Here is a 20651-nt window from a genome sequence, read left to right as displayed (position 1 = left end):
GAGTGTGTGTGTGTGTGTGTGTGTGAGACTCTGTGTGTGTGTGTGAGACTCTGTGTGTGTGTGAGAGTGTGTGTGTGTGTGTGTGTGTGTGTGTGAGAGTGTGTGTGTGTGTGTGTGTGTGTGTGTGTTCCGCCTGTCAAAGCTTCTTCTTCTTCTTGTGCTGATGCTGCACTGTGATTGGTTACTGAGTCAGTGGGCTTGAACGCTTTAAAACAAAACACCATCGATCTAAAGACGCCGTCGCCTCCGTGTTTATTTTCCCCGAGGAGCCAGAGAAACCACAGGAAATGATCTGTGAGGCCCCAGTGAAACAACCAATCACCTGTGAGCAGATTCGGTTACCACGGTGATAATGAGCTCTTAGACTGAAGGTCAGAATAAACCTGCTTCAAGACACAGAAACAAACGACACCTCTGTCTGCACGAGCATCCTGATCTCAGTTTCACCTGACAGACACACACCTGAGGGTCACACCTGAGGGTCACACCTGAGGGTCACACCTGTCCCCAGCTGTCAGGTTTCTGTCAGCTATCCTTCAGTGTTTCACGGTCTCTCTGATGATGTCTGACTTTGTTGTATCCTTGTTAAAAGGAGCTTTTATTCGAGTACTTTCAGTGGGGGTCACGTGACTCAGAAGACTTTAACCCATGTTTTTTCTGTCTGTTTAGATCTGGTCCACCTCACCTGTCAGTCGGTTGGCTCCGCCTACGAAGACCTGTCGCCAGTGGTAACCAGGATGTTCTGCACGGCAGAGTGTCAAGACCAAGGTAACACACACACACACACACACACACACACACACACACAGCCTGGGTGAACTCAGACCAGTCAGCTGCACTCAGAGGCTGCTGGTTGGTTCCCAGTAAAACGAGTCAGACTTTATTGTAACTCTGGTTACAATAAAAACACTCAACTATTTATTTTAATACAGTTTCAGATCTTTGAACGTCACAGAAAATCTGTTTAAATACCACGAGGACAGAAAAGTTACGCTTTACTTTGAAAATCCGAACTTCTAAAAACCCCAAACAGCACGCTTGTGGTGTTTGTGGTGTTTGTAGTGTTTGTAGTGTTTGTAGTGTTTCTCACTGCTGTTTTCTGCAGTTTGGGTAAAATTCACCGATTTTTGAATGGAGTTTGGTCCAGATTGACGTCACGTTGTCAGACATATTATGAGTAAAAGCTGAATTCTCCTGGTCGGTGCAGAGCGACCGTTAACCCTTTCATCACTGCAGTCATGTGACCTGATACTGCACAGACGTGAACGCTCAGTGAGTCTTTGTGTCCTGATAACTTTGTCTCCTCCCTGACCTCCTCCTCTTCTTCTTGTTCTTCTCTTCAATTCATTCATCACCTTCTTCTTCTGTGGTTTTAATTATAAGCAGAACACAGTAGCAGTGAGGATGGATGGATGCGGGTACAGAGAGATTCATCACAGCTGATGAGGGAGGTGGAGGGAAGCGCCTCCGTCATGTTCCTGTTAAACTTCCTGCTTCATTTACATCTTTTATTCGATTAAGTTTTGATTTATTGTAAAGCCTCATCACGCCGTCTCTGACACTGGACCGACGTTAGAGGCATGAACACATTAAATTAGAGTTGCTGGTCCAGGATCGGATGGTGTACTGTCTACATCAGGGGTGGGCGACTGCAGGCCTCGAGGGCCGGTGTCCTGCAGGGTTTAGATGTGTCCATGATCCATCACAGCTGATTTAAAGGGCTAAATGACTCCTCAACATGTCTTGAAGTTCTCCAGAGGCCTGGTAATGAACTAACCATGTGATTCAGGTGTGTTGACCCAGGGTGCGATCTAAAACCTGCAGGCCCTCGAGGCGTGGAGCTGCCCACCCCTGGTCTACATTATAACATTTCATTTCCTTTGAAAACATCCCGACTCGTGTTCTTCTGCTGTGACACGTTAGTGAAACGTGCTGTGGCGGCGTTTTTTTCTTCTATCATCTGAACTTTTTCATCTAATTATGTCCGTCTGCAGAAAACCGTCCAGCTGTCCTTTGGTGTCTGTACTTCAACATGGCCGACGGTTCCGGGGTGGAGCCTGAAGGTCACGACCTCCCGTCTAACGTGTACGTGTGCTCCGGCCCAGATGGCGCTCTGGGACACGAACACGCCATCAAACAGGTGAGATGTACCTTTCAGGCCATGGTCCTCCTTCAGGTCGTGTTTGATGAATAAAAGTTTCTCTTTGTTCACGCAGCTGTGTGTCGGGGGAGGGGCAAACACGCACACACGCCTGCTTGCTAGATTATCAGCTAGCTAGCTTCCAGAGACGCATATATAAATATAGGGTTAGCTGTGTATCAGGCTGTAAGCATGTTCATTTTAACATGGGAGTCTGTGGGGTTGACTCGGTGCTGCCCCCGCTGGAACGTTAGAGGAACTGCAGGCGCTTCCTGTAATGTTTGCGTGTGATTCTTTGTTTTCAGGCTGAGTCGATTTTCCTGAAGATTCTCCCCGAGGAGGAGTTCTGTCCTCCTGCTCCAAACCCCGAGGACATCATCTACGATGGGGAGAACACCTCCCCCACCTCCACAGGAGAGGAGGAGGGGTTAACAGCAGCAGGGGGGGAGGGGGAGGAGAAACAGCAGGAGCAGCAGGAGGAGGAGACGAGCCTTCAGCCTGAGGAGTAACCTGTAGATATAAAGTGTAAAGACCTCCTGCAGTGCATTGTGGGTAAAAGTTGCCTTTTTTATTTTTCTATGATTTCTGCTGTTTTTCTGTTTTATTTAAAAACTCATTAAAGCCTCAACATGAAGACACGCCTCTGGCTCTGATTGGCTGTCACACACAGGGTCACACAGGATGTCTCTGCCAAAGGCTTCACTCAAGCAGCGAAGCCACGCCCCCACACAGAATGAAGCCGAGCACACCTGAAACAGGAAGTTTACCTGGCAGCTGCAGCTGTGATCAGACTCAGCTGTTGTTGTTGTTTACTGTAACAGCTGTTTGTTTGTAAACAGGCCTCTGTGAAGCCTTCCAGATGTTTCTGCTCATGTTAATAAGCTCCTCTGTCAAGTCAGCCGGCGTCCCCTAATAAAACGTTTGTACCACATGATGGCGCCTCGTGTTGACCTGTCATTATGAACACGATCATAAAAGCTACTCAACAAGGTGAGCCGCAGCTTCAGGGCTCTGATTAGACATTGGTCTGAAGGACTGTTTCCTGGATGACCGATCAACACAATTCAATTTTATTTATATATATATATACTGTGTATATATATATATTTATATAGCGCCAAATCACAACAAAAGTCGACTCAAGGCGCTTCATAGATACAGAGAAAAACCCAACAATCATATGACCCCCTATGAGCAAGCACTTTGGCGACAGTGGGAAGGAAAAACTCCCTTTTAACAGGAAGAAACCTCCAGCAGAACCAGGCTCAGGGAGGGGCGGGGCCATCTGCTGTGATTGGTTGGGGTGAGAGAAGGAAGACAGGATAAAGACATGCTGTGGAAGCGAGACAGAGGTTAATAACAGATATGATTCAATGCAGAGAGGTCTGTTAATACATAGTGAGTGAGAAAGGTGACTGGAAAGGAAAAACCCAGTGCATCATGGGAATCCCCGGCAGCCTACGTCTATTGCAGCATAACTAAGGGAGGATTCAGGGTCACCTGGTCCAGCCCTAACTATATGCTTTAGCAAAAAGGAAAGTTTGAAGCCTAATCTTGAAAGTAGAGATAGTGTCTGTCTCCTGAATCCAAACTGGAAGCTGGTTCCACAGAAGAGGGGCCTGAAAACTGAAGGCTCTGCCTCCCATTCTACTTTTAAATACTCTAGGAACAACAAGTAGGCCTGCAGAGCGAGAGCGAAGTGCTCTAATAGGGTGATATGGTACTACAAGGTCATTAAGATAAGATGGGGCCTGATTATTTAAGACCTTGTATGTGAGGAGCAGGATTTTGAATTCTGGATTTAACAGGAAGCCAAAACAGGAGAAATCTGCTCTCTCTTTCTAGTCCCTGTCAGGACTCTTGCTGCAGCATTTTGGATCAGCTGAAGGCTTTTCAGGGAGTTTTTAGGACTTCCTGATAATAATGAATTACAGTCGTCCAGCCTGGAAGTAATAAATGCATGAACTAGTTTTTCAGCGTCACTCTGAGACAGGATATTTCTAACTTTAGAGATGTTGCACAAATGGACACAGAGTAAATGTTCCCACGTTTAACAGCTCTGAGACATTTTATTTTGAAACTTTAGACATACAGGAAGTGTGACCAGCCTAAGGAAAAACTGTAGTGTTATTAAAACTTGATGGAAGTCTAAAGTGTGTTGCTTATGAAATCTATGAAGTGCTACAGAGAAAATTACATTTTATTTATGTAATTAACACATTTTGAACTCTTAAAGAAATATAACAAAAAGAAAGCTGAACTAAAACGATCCAGCAAACAAAAACTGTTATATCTCCTTTGGGCTTTTGGAGCCTGACTTTTAAAAATAACTGAAAAAAAGCTCTATGCTGCTAAAAAATGAAAAATAGATATTTGCAAAATTCTGCCTAAATATGTATTTACCTGGTCAATGTGTGAGGCGGGGTGTGGTCTGCAGCGCCGCTGCAGGGGAGGCGGATGCACCAGAGCAGCACCCGCAATCACGCCTCGCCACTTTAACGTCTGTGCCATATATGCTGTTGTTGGTGTGTGTCGGGCTGTGAGCTGCAAAGCTACAGCCGGCTGTGTGCGCACAGCAACCGTGTGTGTAAAGTGGTCAATAAAGAGAAGCTGTAAAGTTTCATGCAAACATCGTCAGGTCTGCCATGATATGTTTACAACGGGACTTCTGCTCCCGAACCTCTGCGCACAGCGTCTGCAAATCGGGGCTGTACGAAGTTACTTTCATCTTCACGCAGGACTGTAAGCTGTCGTCTGTGTGTGTGTGTGTTAGTCCCCATAGGGAAATAGTTCCTCTGCATTAAACCCATTCACCCAGTGAAGCAGTGGGCAGCCACCAATGCCGTGGGGCACCTCACTCTTCTCTGTCTCTCACCTTCTCTGTTTTTCACATAATGACATTATCCTTGTATGTGATTGGCCACAATATGGAGGGATTGGAGCATAGCTGAGCCCCTGTGTGAGAGCTGAGCAGCGAAAGGAAATTAAGTGAGGGTTAGAAATGACTGAAAGATTAATTGGCTCTGTTTTGAGTTTTGTTCAAAAAAGAATGACTTCATAGAGGGAAAAATATATATCACATGTGCAGGACACCTTAAACTAGTTTTTTAATTAAGCAGCGAGGCAGAACAAAGTCGGGCTGTATCAAGACACGAGGACTAAACCCCGATTCAACCAGACCCAGAACTGATCCAGAATTAAAACAGGACTACAACAGTTCAAAATCAGGACTACTGAGGACTTAACCAAGACAGAACCAGAATCAGAACTAGATGATAGCAGCACTAAAAATCATCATAGACCTGCACTACACTTATTTTTTAATTCTACCAAAGTACAATATTTAGATTGAGAAAAGTTTATATAATTATTCAGCCTTGTTGTGCAAACAAGTTGCATAACTTAATAAATATAGAATGTAACAAAGTATGTAAAGTAACAAGTGGCATCTAAAAAGTTACACTCGGTACTGGATACATGTTCTGATGAGTTTTGGCAAACAACCATGTGACTAACAGGTGTGTCTCACCTGCTCTTGTTCCCTCTTTGTGCTGACAATCATCAAATCTACAGTTGAAACCAGATATTTACTCTTCAGATAAAAACACTTTTTTAATTGTAACATCAAATCAGACTAAATGTTTATTTTTTAGATAAATATAAAAACATATTTGTTAACTTTAAGAGTAAAGAGAGAAACTGTCTGTATTTCTTGTAAATGGCACCAAATTGTATTCAAACTGAGCCACACTTATGGAGCTCCACAGTTCTGTTCCTGCTGTTTTGGTTGACATCTCTTGATGTTCCCATGTCACAGAAACAGGCTCTGTGATTTGCCTTATATGCATCCACAGCTGTGCCACCAGTTTACTCACATGGACTCTACGAACGTTCGTAGAGTCCATGTGAGTAAATTCTGAGCTTCTTCAGCTCAGAATCAAATCGTCTGGAGTAGGGCTGTGCGATATGACCAAAATCTCCAAAAGTTGCTTCTGTTCATCTGGACGTAGCATTTTGTGGGAGAAACGTTTCGTCATCATCAGGTGACGTCTTCAGTCTCAGCTGACTGCAGGTTTCAATCTTATAAACAGTACATTTGCATAATGACTGAAACCAGCACCACTGAAGCAACAATGGGCTGGGAGGGCAGTTCCTTAATCTTAATTATGCAAATTCTCATGACCATTGATCAACAACCACTGATCAATGGCCATGAGTCCCATTCACAGAGAGTTGGGGAATGGCTGCAATCACAGAACTGTAAGATGGTGACAGATGTACCCTTAGGCCCCTCCTCCATTCAGAGATGGTCTTTCCCTTTTCACGTAAATGGCCTCCTTGACTCCGCCCTCAAACCAGCGTCCCTCCCTGTCCAGGATGTTACATCCTCATCATTGAAGGAGTGTCCACTGGCCTGTAGGTGTAAATAGACCGCAGAGTCGTGGCCTGATGAGGTAGCTCTTCTGTGTTGTGCCATCCGCTTCACCAGAGGTTGTTTGGTTTCCCCGATTATAAATCCTCCTGGCACTTAACAGCGTACACTATGTTACTCTGTTTGTGTCGGGGACCCGATCCTTGGGGTGGACCAGTTTGTGGCGCAGCCTGTTTTGGGGTTTAAAAGCAACAGAGACCCGGTGTTTAGAAAAAATGTGTCTCAGCTGCTCCGATACTCCTGACACGTACGGGATCACTGCAGGTTTTTGCTTAGGCAGCGGTTGTCCTTCTCTCCTGGGTCGGCTGGAGCTTTCTTTAGGAGCCTTTCCAGCTTTGACAAAAGTCCAGCTGGGATAACCACATTTACTCAGGGCGTTCTGGATGTTCTTCTGCCTCCCTGGCTGCTGTGTCTGTGGGGATGGTGTTCGCTCTGTGTTGTACCGTCCTGATGACGCCCAGTTTGTGCTCCGGTGGATGATGAGAGTCAAACCTTAGATACTGATCTGTTTGTGTAGGTTTACGGTACACGTCAGCTTTTAGATGTCCCCCATTACTGATGGAAATCTCACAGTCTAAGAAGGCTAAGCTGCCACTGTTCATATCCTCCCTGGTGAATCTGATGTGTCGGTCCACCGAGTTAATGTGATCCGTGAAACGTCCTGAAATTCTGAGTCTGTATGGTTTACCGAAAATGCATAAACAGGGAGCACCTTTAAGACCGATTGTCTGCACGATCAACTCGGTCACCTATAACATCTCCAAGTTTCTGGCTTCGATCCTGCTGGTGGGCAGCTCTGAACACCACGTCCAGAACACTTTGGATTTTGTTGAGAAGGTGAGAGATGTCATTATGGATCCAGATGAAACCATGGTGTCCTTTGATGTAGTCTCTCTCTTCACTTGCATACCCACCACGGAGGCCGTGGAGACTGTCAGAAAACGACTACAAGAAGACAGCTCCTTGGAGGACAGGCCCAACTTCAACCCCGATCAGATCTGCACACTGTTAGACCTCTGCCTCACCACTACATATTCAAATACAACGAAGGCTTTTACAGACAAAAACATGGCTGTGCCATGGGCTCCCCCGTGTCACCTATTGTAGCCAACCTTTACATGGAGGAAGTGGAAAGGAAGGCTCTTGGCTCTTTCAAAGGAAGAGTACCCAGCCACTGGTACAGATATGTGGACGACACCTGGGTCAAAATCAAGACACAAGAAGTGGAATCCTTCACTTGAACAGAACGGCAAACTCAACATCGAAGTTTACCGGAAGCCCACACACACGGACCAGTACCTCCTCTTTGACTCCCATCACCCTCTGGAACACAAACTTGGAGTAATCAGGACCCTACACCACCGGGCAGAACATGTTCCCTCTAAGCCTGAAGGGAAAAAGAAGGAACACACACATGTAAAGGAAGCACTCAAAACCTGCGGCTATCCTAAATGGGCGTTCTTAAAGTCAGCAAAGAGGCACAGAAAAGAAGACCAGACACCAGCGAGGGAGGATAAGAAGGACAGACGCAACAACATTGTCATCCCCTATGTAGCCGGTGTATCAGAGGAACTCAGGAGAGTTTTCTCCAAGCATGACATCCCGGTGCATTTCAGACCCAGCAACATGCTCAGACAGAAACTGGTTCACCCGAAAGACAAAACGCCAAAACACAAACTTAACAATGTGGTGTATGCTGTACAGTGCAGCGAGGAATGCTCAGACCTCTACATCGGAGAGACCAAACAGCCACTTCACAAGCGCATGGCACAACACAGAAGAGCCACCTCCACAGGACAAGACTCAGCAGTCCATCTGCATCTTAAGGTCAAAGGTCACTCTTTGAGGATGCCAATGTTCACATTTTGGACAGAGAGGACAGATGGTTTGAAAGAGGAGTGAAAGAAGCATCTATGTCCACTGTGAGCGACCATCTTTGAACAGAGGCGGGGTTTACGACACCAACTGTCTGCCATCTATAATCCAGTTTTGAGATCCTTCCCAGACGCCTTAACGCCCACTCACATCCTGGGCCATCTGACCTCAGGAATTCACATGATAGGGTGGGGCCAGGTTTCACAATGAACACACCCGAAACTCTGGCAGATTGGGACCCACACCCAGTTTCACACCTTGGCTCAGGCGATTAGAGGATCATCAGGGGGTCCTTTTGTCCCTCTGTGGGGGGTCACTCCCACTAGGTTTATATCTGGGACTCTCCACCATTTGACCTTAGAACTGAAGAAGCTTCTCGGATGAGAGGTGAAACGTCTTCAAGTAACTTAAAGAAGTCCAGACGCTTTTCTTTGCAAGCTCCTTTGACTACGATGACCTGGATGACTGAGAACCTTCACAGACAAATTTATTTATCTACAACAAAACAAGTTTACTCAAAATTGATGTTTAACAGTAAAAAAAAAAGTTTTTATGTTTTCTCCCTAAAGCGTAAATATCTGGTTTAAACTGTGAATATCCTGCTGTGTATTGAAATTCCTCTTGTTTTGCATAGAAATATACTGAACAACATCCAAAGCATAATATATACAATAACATCTACCTGAGTTTTTTGTTTGAAAGAAGCTCCTTATGTCCTTTGTTGTGTTCATCAGTGCATAACTGAAACCGGTTTAGAGAGTTTGTTCAGCCGTGGAGGGTAAGAACTGAAAATATGAAATAAACACACATGTAAGCTGAGACTCTCTAAAGAAACAGCGTTGTTGTTGTTCGGCTTTTTATTTCACCTTTTGTTGATTCACTTGAAGAGTGAGTAACGTAACATGGGTCAAGTGATCAGTTTGATATCTTTTGTGATGCACCGTCATATTTACATTATTTGTACAGTACCAGTGATTTGCTTTGGTACCTGGTCAAACTTCAGCTCTCCTCTGCATCGCTGCACTACACTCCAAAAGACTCCGGGCTTCTGAAAAAATGACCTGGGCTTAAGCCCAGTAATCCACCTCCCCGCTCCGCCGATGGTTGACTCCAAATCGCCCGAACACTATGTCGATGTGACAAAGCAAGACCGAGACCAAGAAAAGTGGTCTCGAGACATCCAACTCTACCTATGCTTAACCATAACAAATATTAATGGATTGCATTTGTACAGCGCTTTTCAAGGCAGCCAAAGCGCTTTACACTATTCATTCACTCACTGGTGGAGGCAGCTACAGTTGTAGCCACAGCTGCCCTGGGGCAAACTGACAGAGGCGACGATGGAGAGCCCGGGGATCGAACCAGCAACCTTCTGGTTACAGATGTGCTTCCCAACCCCCTGAGCCACGGTCGCCCCGATATTCACAACAGGTTAAAGAAAAATGAAGTAAATTTGTGCTTTGTGTTGTGCACATGCATGGAAACAACGGGTAGGATGGTTTGTGAGGTAGGATCGATTCCCAGAACACCGGACTGAACTTTGACCCCGAGCCTAGTAGCGAGTGAGGACGGGGTCTCTGAATGGCCCCACAGAGACCCCCATCCATCTGTAGCCAGTCAACATCTCCCAGCAGCTGCTGGTCCAGTCCCCATCAAAAGTTTAAGACCAGTTGAAAAATGTCATAAAATCCTATTTTTCATGGTTGGATCGTAAAAAGGTTCCAAGTAGCGCTTCAACATGCAACAAGAAGAAATGGGAGTGAGACAAAACACTTTTTAGATCATGGATCGGTGCTGCTAACGTCTCTGTGGGAGGGCCGAGCTCAGCTTTTACACCGACTGTGAAATATGAAACAGCGCACAACAACTCACCTACTGCTGCAGCTGAGAGACACACAAACAGAGAGATGGGCTTTTGAAACCAAAATACTCACCTAGCGCCCCCAAGACGGGGGGTTAACATGCCGATGTGGTTTAGTGAGATGAGAAGTTACAGAACGAGCTGCCGTTAACAGGAAGTCACAAGCTGGCCTTGCAAAACCACAAAAATATAAATAACACAGATTATCAGAAAGTCAGAGAAGAAGAAGAAGAAGAAGCAGAAGAAGAAGAAGCAGCAGCAGCTTGAAAGTCTTCTTGGTTTATTTGATATTCAGCTTGAACTGAACACCAACCATCGGACTGATGCAGCGATGGAGGCTGTGGTGCTGCTCCTGCTCCTGCGCTCAGGTAGTCTGCTCGTTCACATCAGGAATGTTTCTGCTGGAAACTCTTCTTAAATCAAACTGTCTTTAACTTCCTGTTTCTGTGTTTTCAGTCTGTGAATGTGACAGCAGCAGGGTCAAAGGTCAACCAGGTCAGGACGTCACTCTGCCCTGTAAATATGACAGGAAATATCACAGATCTATGAACGTGTGCTGGCAGCGAGGAGAAATACCAGCCAGAGGCTGCTCCAATCCGCTGATCTCCACAGATGGACTCAGAGTGTTAACCAGAGCTTCCAGCAGGTATGAGCTGCTGGGCCGACTGGAGGACGGAGACGTCTCTCTGACCATAAAGAGCCTGACAGAGGGAGACGCTGGACGATACGGCTGCAGGGTGAGGATACCCGGCTGGTTCAACGATGACAAACATCACTTTGACCTGAGCGTCGTCACAGCTGAGGATCTTCCTCACATCTTAACCACCATCACAACCATGGCGGGACAAACAGGAAGTGATGTCACAGACTTGATGACAACGCACACTCAGACTGAGGTTCGTTTTTTTCTTTGTTAACGGTAAAAACCCCTGCACTGTGACATCCACAGATAACAACAATGATCTTACTGTAAGAGATGATGCAATAAAATATTGATAATGTTCATCTGTGAGAACGAAAGAAGCTGACTGATCACATGAAAACGGTTACACGAGTGAACGTCCTGACGAAATGAAAATATTAATGTTTCCATAGAAACATGTTTACCTGTACAAGCAGATTTACTGACAAACGTCAGGCTGACCATCGGTGCCGACTCAGAACAAGCCGGTCTAACACTCTGTGCCAGCACATCTCACAGAACAAAGTCCCATGAACGAAAAGAAATTCACAGGTTGGGATTTCTGGATCTGAAACAATGACACGAATAACCATGAAATATTTTTACATAATAAGTGGAAGGATGTGGGCTAAGGGGTGGTAACAGGATGGAGAGACAGAGCATAGATGATCTATTGTGTGTGGTGTACCACAGGGCTCAGTGTTAGGGCCACACGTATTTATCATAAACATCAATGATATTTGCAACATGGCAGATTTGCTGATATGAATCACTTCAGACACAATTCCTTACATGTGGACATCCTCATCACTGAAAGAGTGTCCACTGGCCTGTAGATGTGAACAGACTGCAGAGTCCTGGCCTGACGAGGTGGCTCTGCTGTGTTGTAGCCAGAGGCTGTTTGGTTCCCCGCTGTATAAATCCTGCCAATCTTACCAGCGTACACTCTCTTACTCTGTTTGTGTCGGGGACCCGATCCTTGGGGTGCACCAGTTTGTGGCGCAGCGTGTTTTGGGGTTTAAAAGCCACAGAGACCTGGTGTTTAGAAAAATGCAAAACAACATCTATCCAAATCACAGGTTTAAACAAGAGGTACAGGTGAGTGTCGTCTGCATTCAGGTGAGAGGAAGTAGTTAATCAGAATAATAATGATGATGATGAGGAACTTAAACAGATCGATGTGGATGTCAGAGCTGCTCTTTGTTTACCCGTTGCCATGGTGACTCCTAGCGTCAGAGCTACGTTGATGATGGATTCATTGATTAATCAGAGCTGACTGAATGCTGATCAGCTGTTGAGCCTGGATCAGAGCTTCACCTTCAGGCTGCTGATTGGTTCACAGGTCACATGACTTCATGTTTACAGGTGAGGATCACAGCTGTGCAGCAGGAGGACCACCTGGAGATCTTCATCAGGAACTCAGCGAGACTGACCTTCATCATCTTCATCCCTGCTCTGCTGACTGCAGCTCACAGTCAGTACACACACACACACACACAGACACACACACACACACAGACACACACACACACACACACACACACACACACAGACAGACACACACACAGACACAGACAGACACACACACACACACACACACAGACACAGACACACAGACACACACACACACACACACAGACACACACAGACAGACACACACACACACACACACACACACACACAGACACACACACACACAGACACACACAGACACACACACAGACACACACAGACACACACAGACACACACACAGACACACACACACAGACACACAGACACACACACAGACACACACACAGACACACACAGACTCACACACAGACACACACAGACACACACACAGACACACACACACACACACACAGACACACACAGACACAGACACACACAGACACACACACAGACACACACACAGACACAGACACACACACACAGACACACACACAGACACACACAGACAGACACACACACACACACAGACACACACACACAGACACACACACAGACACACACAGACAGACACACACACACACACAGACACACACACACAGACACACACAGACACACACACAGACACACACAGACACACACACACACACAGACACACACACACACACACACACAGACACACACACAGACACACACACACAGACACACACAGACACACACACACAGACACACACACACACACACAGACACACACACACACAGACACACACACACACAGACACACACACACACAGACACAGACAGACACACAGACACACACACAGACACAGACACACACACACACACAGACACACACACACACAGACACACACAGACACACACACACACAGACACACACACACACACACAGACACACACAGACACACACACAGACACACAGACACACACACACACAGACACACACACACACACACACACACAGACACACACACACACACACACACAGACACACACACACACACACACACACACACACACAGACACACACACACACACACACAGACACACACACAGACACACACACACAGACACACACACACACACACACACACACACACACACAGACACACACACACACACACACACAGACACACACACACACAGACACACACACACACACACACACAGACACACACACACACACACACAGACACACACACACACACACACACACACACACACACACAGACACACACACACACACACACACACACAGACACACACAGACACACACACACACACACACACACACAGACACACACACACACACAGCTGTGGTCCTCAGGGGTCAAAATGTCCCCATCTGGTTTGATTGATACTTAATTACTATGAGGTGGATTTCCCCCCACTTTTAATTAAAACTTAATTCAGACATTTTTGACACTATTTCTTTTTTCCATTTCAAACTTATGTCTGATAAATACGGAGCCCCGCAGGGGACATGGGAGAAAAAAAAAATTAGGGAGAAAAAAAAAATTAAGACGGACTTTTGCGAGATCTCACAAAACAAACTCGGGATCTCGCAAAACTTTCTCGCGAAAGTTGAATTCCAACAATGGCGGCAGCTACTTAGTTGTAATATTACTCTTTCTGGGTCACAAAATACACTTTTAAGATATTTTGAGGCGTGAATGTAGTTGTGTAAACGTCAGATACCTGCTCGGTTTACAAGACATCACATATTTGCAAAAGTGCTCCGACGTTTTTGGAGATCTGACACCCACTAGCTCGAAGCTAACGGGAGGTCGAGACCTACTACAGCCGGGAGGAGCACCGCTTTCCCGGCACATCGTGCCTCGACCTCCCGGTCGGCTTCGAGCTGGCAGCCTCCGAAGAATGCGGCTAAAACTTTTGCGAGATCTCGCAATACTTTTGCGAGATCCCGAGTTTGTTTTGCAAGATCTCGCAAAAGTCCGTCTTAATTTTTTTTTTCTCCCTAATTTTTTTTTCTCCCATGTCCCCTGCGGGGCTCCGTAGATAAAACCTCATTTAAATGAAATGTTTCTTTGGTTTTGGGTAAAAAATAAATTAAATCATCAGTTATCGTGAGGATCGTTTCACAACCAGAGTCGGCTGCTTTAACAGATGATCACGGACGGGTTTATGTCAACGTTAATTCAGAAAGCTGTTTTTAAACTACAAGTTTTTTACTGGCAGCACATAATCACATCTGTTGTCCTCTGGGCTCAAAAATGACCCCGTTTGCTTTGACTGTTTATAAAGCAACAAGTATAAAATATCATCCATCTCTGTGTTTCAAGGTTTTATTCAACTTTATTCCAACTCATTACCTGACAGTTTTCTATATTTTGGCATGGTAGGAGGGCATGAGTCTGAGTGAAGGCAAACTTTCATGAGGACAAAGGTGTGTCCATATTTGACACAAGTGCAGGAGGAAGCTCAGGTTTATTCCTCTGCACTGGTCCCATCATGGACAGCTTTCTTTCTGCAGTTGCAGGCCAAGGGGCATATACAGTAAACAAGCTGTGTGTGTGTGTTAGTCCCCATAGGGAAATAGTTTCTCTGCATTTAACCCATTCACCCAGCTGTTTCTCTTTCCCTCTTTCTTTCCCCCAGTCAAGTCTGTCCCGTGTTCAGTAAGTGAAAATAAAATAAACAATAAAAGGTGAATCAAATGGACCATTACGGCAAGGCTGGGATGGTCCATTTGGTAAAGTAAATCCGTTGGGCATCTTTCTTTGCCTTTAGACAACAATTCTGATGCAAAAGAGCCAAACGGGACAGGCCAAAAAAAAAAAAAATGAAAGCAGTATGGTGTGACAATATGGCCATTTGCAACATTTGTACTTTGGGGTCATTTTTAACCCCAGAGGACAACAGCTGTTAGAAAGTCAAAAAAAAAAAAAAAAAAAAAAAATTACTTAAAACTTACCCCAATACTGCATAGCATAGTACTGAACAACTCCTTCCTTTGGTCGTTTTTGACCCCAAAGTACAAATGTTGCAAATGGCCATATTGTCACACCATACTGCTTTCAAACATCTGTGTGTGGGGAGGTCAAGCAAGGGTCACAAGAACAACCACAAAACAGGCAGCACAATGAGGAGGCAGGTGCTCTACATTCAATTCAATCTTATTGATACAGCACCAAATCACAACAACAGTCGCATCAAGGTGCTTCGTATTGTAAGGTCGACCCTACAATAATACGAACACATGCTTCCAGCTCCTGTTTCTGCTCGGTGACATCTCTTACTTTTCGGCTCTTTTCCTCCCTCCTCGCTCACAGACACATCACAGGTACAGCGGCCCATCCTCCCTGCAGCACGGACTACACTGCCCATCAGGCTACATGCTTTAGGGCGACGCCTGTAACACTCTGCCTGCTGCTTTCATATTAAATCATTTTTGTGAATAACTTTTTAAACATTTCTTCACGTCATTATGCGGGCCGCAAGCAGAGGTGATATGGGCCACGAGTTTGAGACACAGACACGAAGGCCTCTTAATGCGTGTTGTGTTTTTCACCGGCGTGGACACCCTAACCCCTCATAACCTTATGAAACAGGAAAAGACCGCCGTGTAATCCAGTTACTCATATTTTGTATTTTAAATACGTAACGGTGGTACATGTATTCCATTACTCCCCAACACTGTGAATGGAATTATGGACATAAATGTACTTTTTCATCATATTCAAATTTTTTGTAAAGGTCTGTAAATTGTGCAGTAAAATCCTCTGCAGGTCAGTGCAGGATTAGTCACATGACAGGAACTGAGCACAGAGTCGCAGAGACGACAGACACCATCAACATAAATGTCTTTAAACAGCTGTAAAACATTAAATGCTCCTCAGACACACACAGGTGTGGTGACCTGAGGGATCGACCCTTCAGGTTGGAGCAGCTGATGGTAAATGTCGCCCTCAGCTGGTCAGACTAAAGCATTATGCAGAAAAATCCGCACAGAGGTTTAAATTCATTCATTGACGAATCTGTCTGCAGGAGTTTGGAGGTGTGGTCAGAGACTGAAGACTAACAGCAGGCTCAGCCAATCAGAGGAGGAGGAGAGTCCTGTGTGACCAGTCTGAGCTTGCTCTGAAGCCCCGCCCTGAGAATGACCTCACAGATCAGCGTTATTTCCAAATAAAATAAATATTAAATATGATTCAGTGTGGTGTCTGAAGCTTCACTCACAGTCAGAGTGAATCAATTTGAAATGATTGTTTCAGTTTTGTAAAAAAGGAAAAGAAAAGCTTTGTCAGCATGATGTCATCATTTTAACTCGAGCAGATTATTTTAGTGCGACAGAAAAACAAACTGAACGAAGGCCCGCAGACTCAAATCCTCCATAAGAAGAAAGAGTCTGAATGTTTCATTCGTCAGAGCCACAGCTACACCCACAGGGTGGACACAATAACACCTGGAAACATCCGAACATGCGTTTTATAAAAGCTTCAGGTGTTCCTGTCATTTTGTCTCCACCTCCATCAGATCAATCAATCCCTGATCCAATAATCAAAGAGCTTCATGTCCTGCAGCACAGCAGGAAATACCACAGTACTTTAAACTACTGCAGTACTCGAGTACTCAAGTACCTCCAGCACCAACAGTCTCTAGTGTGGACTGATCCCATTTGCACTGTTAATCAGATTTTAATGTTTGACTGTAAACATGAAGGTTTCTCAAAGCTCCGCCCACTGCTCACATTAATGTTCACATAATCATGTGAGGAAGTTCAAACCGATGGATCGGTGATCAGGTCATTGATGAGACATGGAGACAGAAGTCGACTTTAATCTTTTATTGTGGTGAAAATGTCGCTGTTTACAGTTTACAGACGGCGACCGCGGCGACCGCCCTTCCTCCTGGTCGAGTCTGACGGGATCGGCGTGACGTCCTCTGAAACACACGAGGAAGAAACAATCACATGATCAGACGCTCGTCAACACTGTCACACGAATGTAGAGCCGAGTTAAAGGAAACGTCACTGTTCAGGCTGTCAATAAAGCTCAGATTCAAACTGTGTCAATCAGATAGATGTACGAATAAAGTTAATTTAAATCCGCCGAGTCGTTTAAAGCTTCCGACCCTCACTGAGAAAACAAACCTGCTGACCTGAGAGCAGCGCAGGTGTTCACCGACAGGTCGATAAAGGTGTTGAAAATGACACAACAGAATAACACACACACACACACACACGTTTTTTACTCAAAAACTTTAATATGAATAAAAACAAACTTACCGATGCGCCCGATCTTCATGCCGGATCGAGCCAGAGCTCTGAGAGCAGACTGGGCTCCAGGACCAGGAGTCTTTGTCCTGAAAGGAAAACAGAGCAGGTCACCACCTGGACAGGAAACACACACACACCTGGGTTTGAAAGGCCTGGCTGACCCCGGACCTGCAGCGATGCAGTCAGAGGCTGCTGGTCTATCTCCAGTTAAACCAGTCAGACTTACTAAGGTAACAATAAATACTCGACTTTTATCTATTGTTAGAGCTTTGAACAGACCGTGCTGAGGACTTCACCTGAACTGCACTTGAACTGTTTCAGTAAAATCAACAGTTTTTTGAATGGAGTTTGGTTCAGATTTGGATCAAATGAAGAGGCTTCCTGCACAGAAATGGCAGATTTAATAAAAAAAAACAAACACTCACTCTGCTTCACTGACTCCACCCCTGTCACTTTATTAGGTACAGCTGAGTACCATGGATTTAAACCCTGATCACCTGACTGGGTTAAACCTGGTAACTTGAAATTGTATTGATCTGTTCAGTGCTTGAGGTGTACCTAATAAAGTGTCAGCCCACTGCCTACAGAATCAGGTGAGTGCAGGTTACCTGTTGCCCCCAGTGGCCCTCAACTTGATGTGCAGCGCCGTGATGCCGAGCTCTTTGCAGCGCTGAGCGACGTCCTGAGCCGCCAACATGGCAGCGTACGGAGAAGACTCGTCTCTGTCCGCCTTCACCTTCATCCCACCGGTCACACGGCAGATCGTCTCCCTGCAAACACACACAAACACCATTAGCACCAATTAGAGAGCGGCTTTTATTTTGGCGAGCAGATGGTCGGAGGGGACATACTTTCCGGAGAGGTCAGTGACGTGGACGAAGGTGTCGTTGAAGGAGGCGAAAATGTGGCAGACGCCGAAGACGTTCTCGCCCTCGGCCACCTGAGGACCCAGGCTGATCACCTGCTCCTCCTTCTTCTCCTTCCCTTTACGAGGAGCCATCTTCTGCTGAGGAGGAGGAAGAGGAGTCAGACACATGTGAGCATGAGGTCACAGCGAGCACGCACACAGAGAATCACCAATCACAGCCAGCTATTCTTTATACAGACATCGAGACTAGACCGCCGCTGCAGCGTAACACGGTGAGACCTTCCCTTCCAGCAGCGTTTCCCCATGCCTCCATTACACCCCAAACCCACTTCCTGTTCAGGTCTGACCTCTTTATGAGTTTTACCTTAACATCCTGAAACTCTCAGGTCAACATTAAAGTCGGGACACCTCCAAAATAAAACCCACCGCACACAGCTAATCACAGACGGCATCCTCCAACTCTGAAAACTCACCTAATATGACAATCAAACACCAGCCAGTTATCTCGACTGATCAATAAATAATCAATCACATCAGCTCTGAACATGAACTCTACAGTAACCTCAGTCTGAGAGCTTCTGATCACACTGTTGATCCCTGATCAGACCCACCTCACTGGGAGGGTCAGCTCAGAAACTATCTAACAACCAACCCTGACCCGGTCCAGTCTAAACTTTAACTCTGAACTTTGACCCTGGACAGCCCGGCTCCGTTTGTTTTCAACTGGAACGCGCCCTCTGTCCGATAACGGACCCACCGCGCGGTCACGTGGTGTCACTGACCCGGTCCATCCCGGTCCAGGTTGAGGAGGTTCTGACTCTGCCTGCAGACTCGGACGCGCGTGTTTGCTGCGACCACTGACATTTTAAATAAAGTTTGAAACGTCAGTAGCAGCGCCGAGGCTAACATAAGCTAATGTTAGCCTGTTAGCTTGTGTTGACTCCGAGGAGCCAGCAGGACCTCACGGAGCGTTTTTCTACCTGCTCTTTCACCTAAAACTTCACGCGCTTCTTTAGCACACCTTTGCGACACACACCTGGCTCTAGCGTTGTATTTGTTTCCCTTTGAGGAGGCTTCGCGTGGAGCTAAGATGGCGGCTGGACACAAACTCCCACAGAGCACAAAACATGAAAAATCCTCCATTAACCTTCAGCCAGAGAAACGATACAGACGCCAACAGACGCGGGAAGAGACGCAGGGTCAGCACCGACCAGGCAGAGCGGCGGATGGTCACCTGCAGCAGAGATTACAGAGGATATAAACCGGGAGCGGACTCACCTGTGTGCGTCTCTTTACTGAGCAGAAACAAGAAAGGAAAGAGGTTCCGCTTCCGGCGCGATAAGATGACGATATCCGGCGGGAAACCGAGGCCTAGCTGGCGCCGCCACGTGGACGTTTTATTTTATTTCATTGTAGTTTTATATTATATTATATTATATTATATTATATTATATTATATTATATTATATTATATTATATTATATTATATTATATTATTGATGTTCAATTTAGTTTCAGTATCTATTCACCTTGAGTTTCACAGCTGACTGAACTGTTTTTTGTTGTTAATATGGATTGTTTTCAATATCTAAATGTTGACTTAATTTAATAAATTCTAATTATGCACATCAGATACTGCAGGGTGATGAATGGGGCTGAGGGATTCTGGGGTCTGCGGGGCATGGCTGGTGGTGTCTGAGGTCTGCTTGGTGGTGCTGGTGGTGTCAGGGGTCTCTCAGTTGTTTGGCTAGGATGATGTGTTTTTTTAAGGTTTTTTTTAAGGCCTTTCTCCGTGCCGGGTAGAAAACGGAGAAAAACTCAGACGGTGGTAATTTTTGTCCTGCCACCAGTCTGATCCACTGTCCTCCCATCTTTGTACCAGTGGTGCTTCAGGCTTCAGCTCAGGGCCTCGTCTGCAGGCTGAGGAGCAGGAGTGGTGTGTGGACACTTTTTCTCCTCATCAACTTGATAAAGTCCAGCTTGTACATGTGGCTCCTGTGCCCATGTGGGGTCTGGCATCATCCTTAGGTAATGACTGAACAAACAGCTGACCCCATCAATGCAGCCATTCTCTGAGACCTGAACA

General features: G+C 45.7%; 3 protein-coding genes across 5 annotated transcripts in view; 2 read left to right on the top strand and 1 right to left on the bottom strand.

Moving 5' to 3' along the window:
* The window catches only part of chm (CHM Rab escort protein), a 22296-nt gene extending 19225 nt beyond the window's left edge, over window positions 1-3071 (top strand). The window contains exons 15-18 of one of the 2 annotated variants that reach the window (XM_085290034.1): window positions 670-768; window positions 1995-2140; window positions 2446-2688; window positions 2811-3071. In XM_085290034.1, coding sequence (XP_085146160.1) covers window positions 670-768; window positions 1995-2140; window positions 2446-2649 — 449 coding nt within the window. In that variant the 3' untranslated portion in view covers window positions 2650-2688; window positions 2811-3071. Of the gene's footprint in view, window positions 1-669; window positions 769-1994; window positions 2141-2445 lie in introns of both variants that reach the window. The other variant, XM_085290033.1, reaches the window with a different exon arrangement.
* A 7425-nt stretch (window positions 3072-10496) lies between these two features.
* Window positions 10497-16591, top strand: LOC146566424 (hepatitis A virus cellular receptor 1 homolog). The gene is made up of 4 exons (XM_085290092.1): window positions 10497-10676; window positions 10765-11204; window positions 12356-12464; window positions 16467-16591. The coding sequence occupies exons 1-4, from the start codon at window positions 10640-10642 to the stop codon at window positions 16541-16543; spliced, it is 663 nt and encodes a 220-aa protein (XP_085146218.1). The 5' UTR covers window positions 10497-10639; the 3' UTR covers window positions 16544-16591.
* A 659-nt stretch (window positions 16592-17250) lies between these two features.
* rps14 (ribosomal protein S14) lies at window positions 17251-19934 on the bottom strand. 2 transcript variants are annotated; one of them, XM_085290098.1, is made up of 5 exons: window positions 19844-19934; window positions 18549-18703; window positions 18306-18467; window positions 17707-17783; window positions 17251-17363 (listed from the first exon to the last, which is right to left on the bottom strand). In XM_085290098.1, exons 2-5 carry the CDS (start codon window positions 18695-18697, stop codon window positions 17296-17298), a joined length of 456 nt encoding a protein of 151 aa, XP_085146224.1. In that variant the 5' UTR covers window positions 18698-18703; window positions 19844-19934; the 3' UTR covers window positions 17251-17295. The 2 variants fall into 2 exon arrangements, with proteins under 2 accessions (XP_085146224.1, XP_085146225.1); XM_085290099.1 differs by having other exon boundaries at window positions 18549-18700; window positions 19844-19913.
* Between the last annotated feature and the right edge of the window lie 717 nt (window positions 19935-20651).

This window comes from Mchenga conophoros, linkage group LG10, assembly GCF_057382185.1.
Source record: "Mchenga conophoros isolate Kocher_MC1m ecotype Shallow Benthic linkage group LG10, M_conophoros_male_GT1.1, whole genome shotgun sequence".
Lineage (NCBI taxonomy): Eukaryota > Metazoa > Chordata > Actinopteri > Cichliformes > Cichlidae > Mchenga > Mchenga conophoros.
This window is presented reverse-complemented; position numbering and strand designations above follow the sequence as displayed.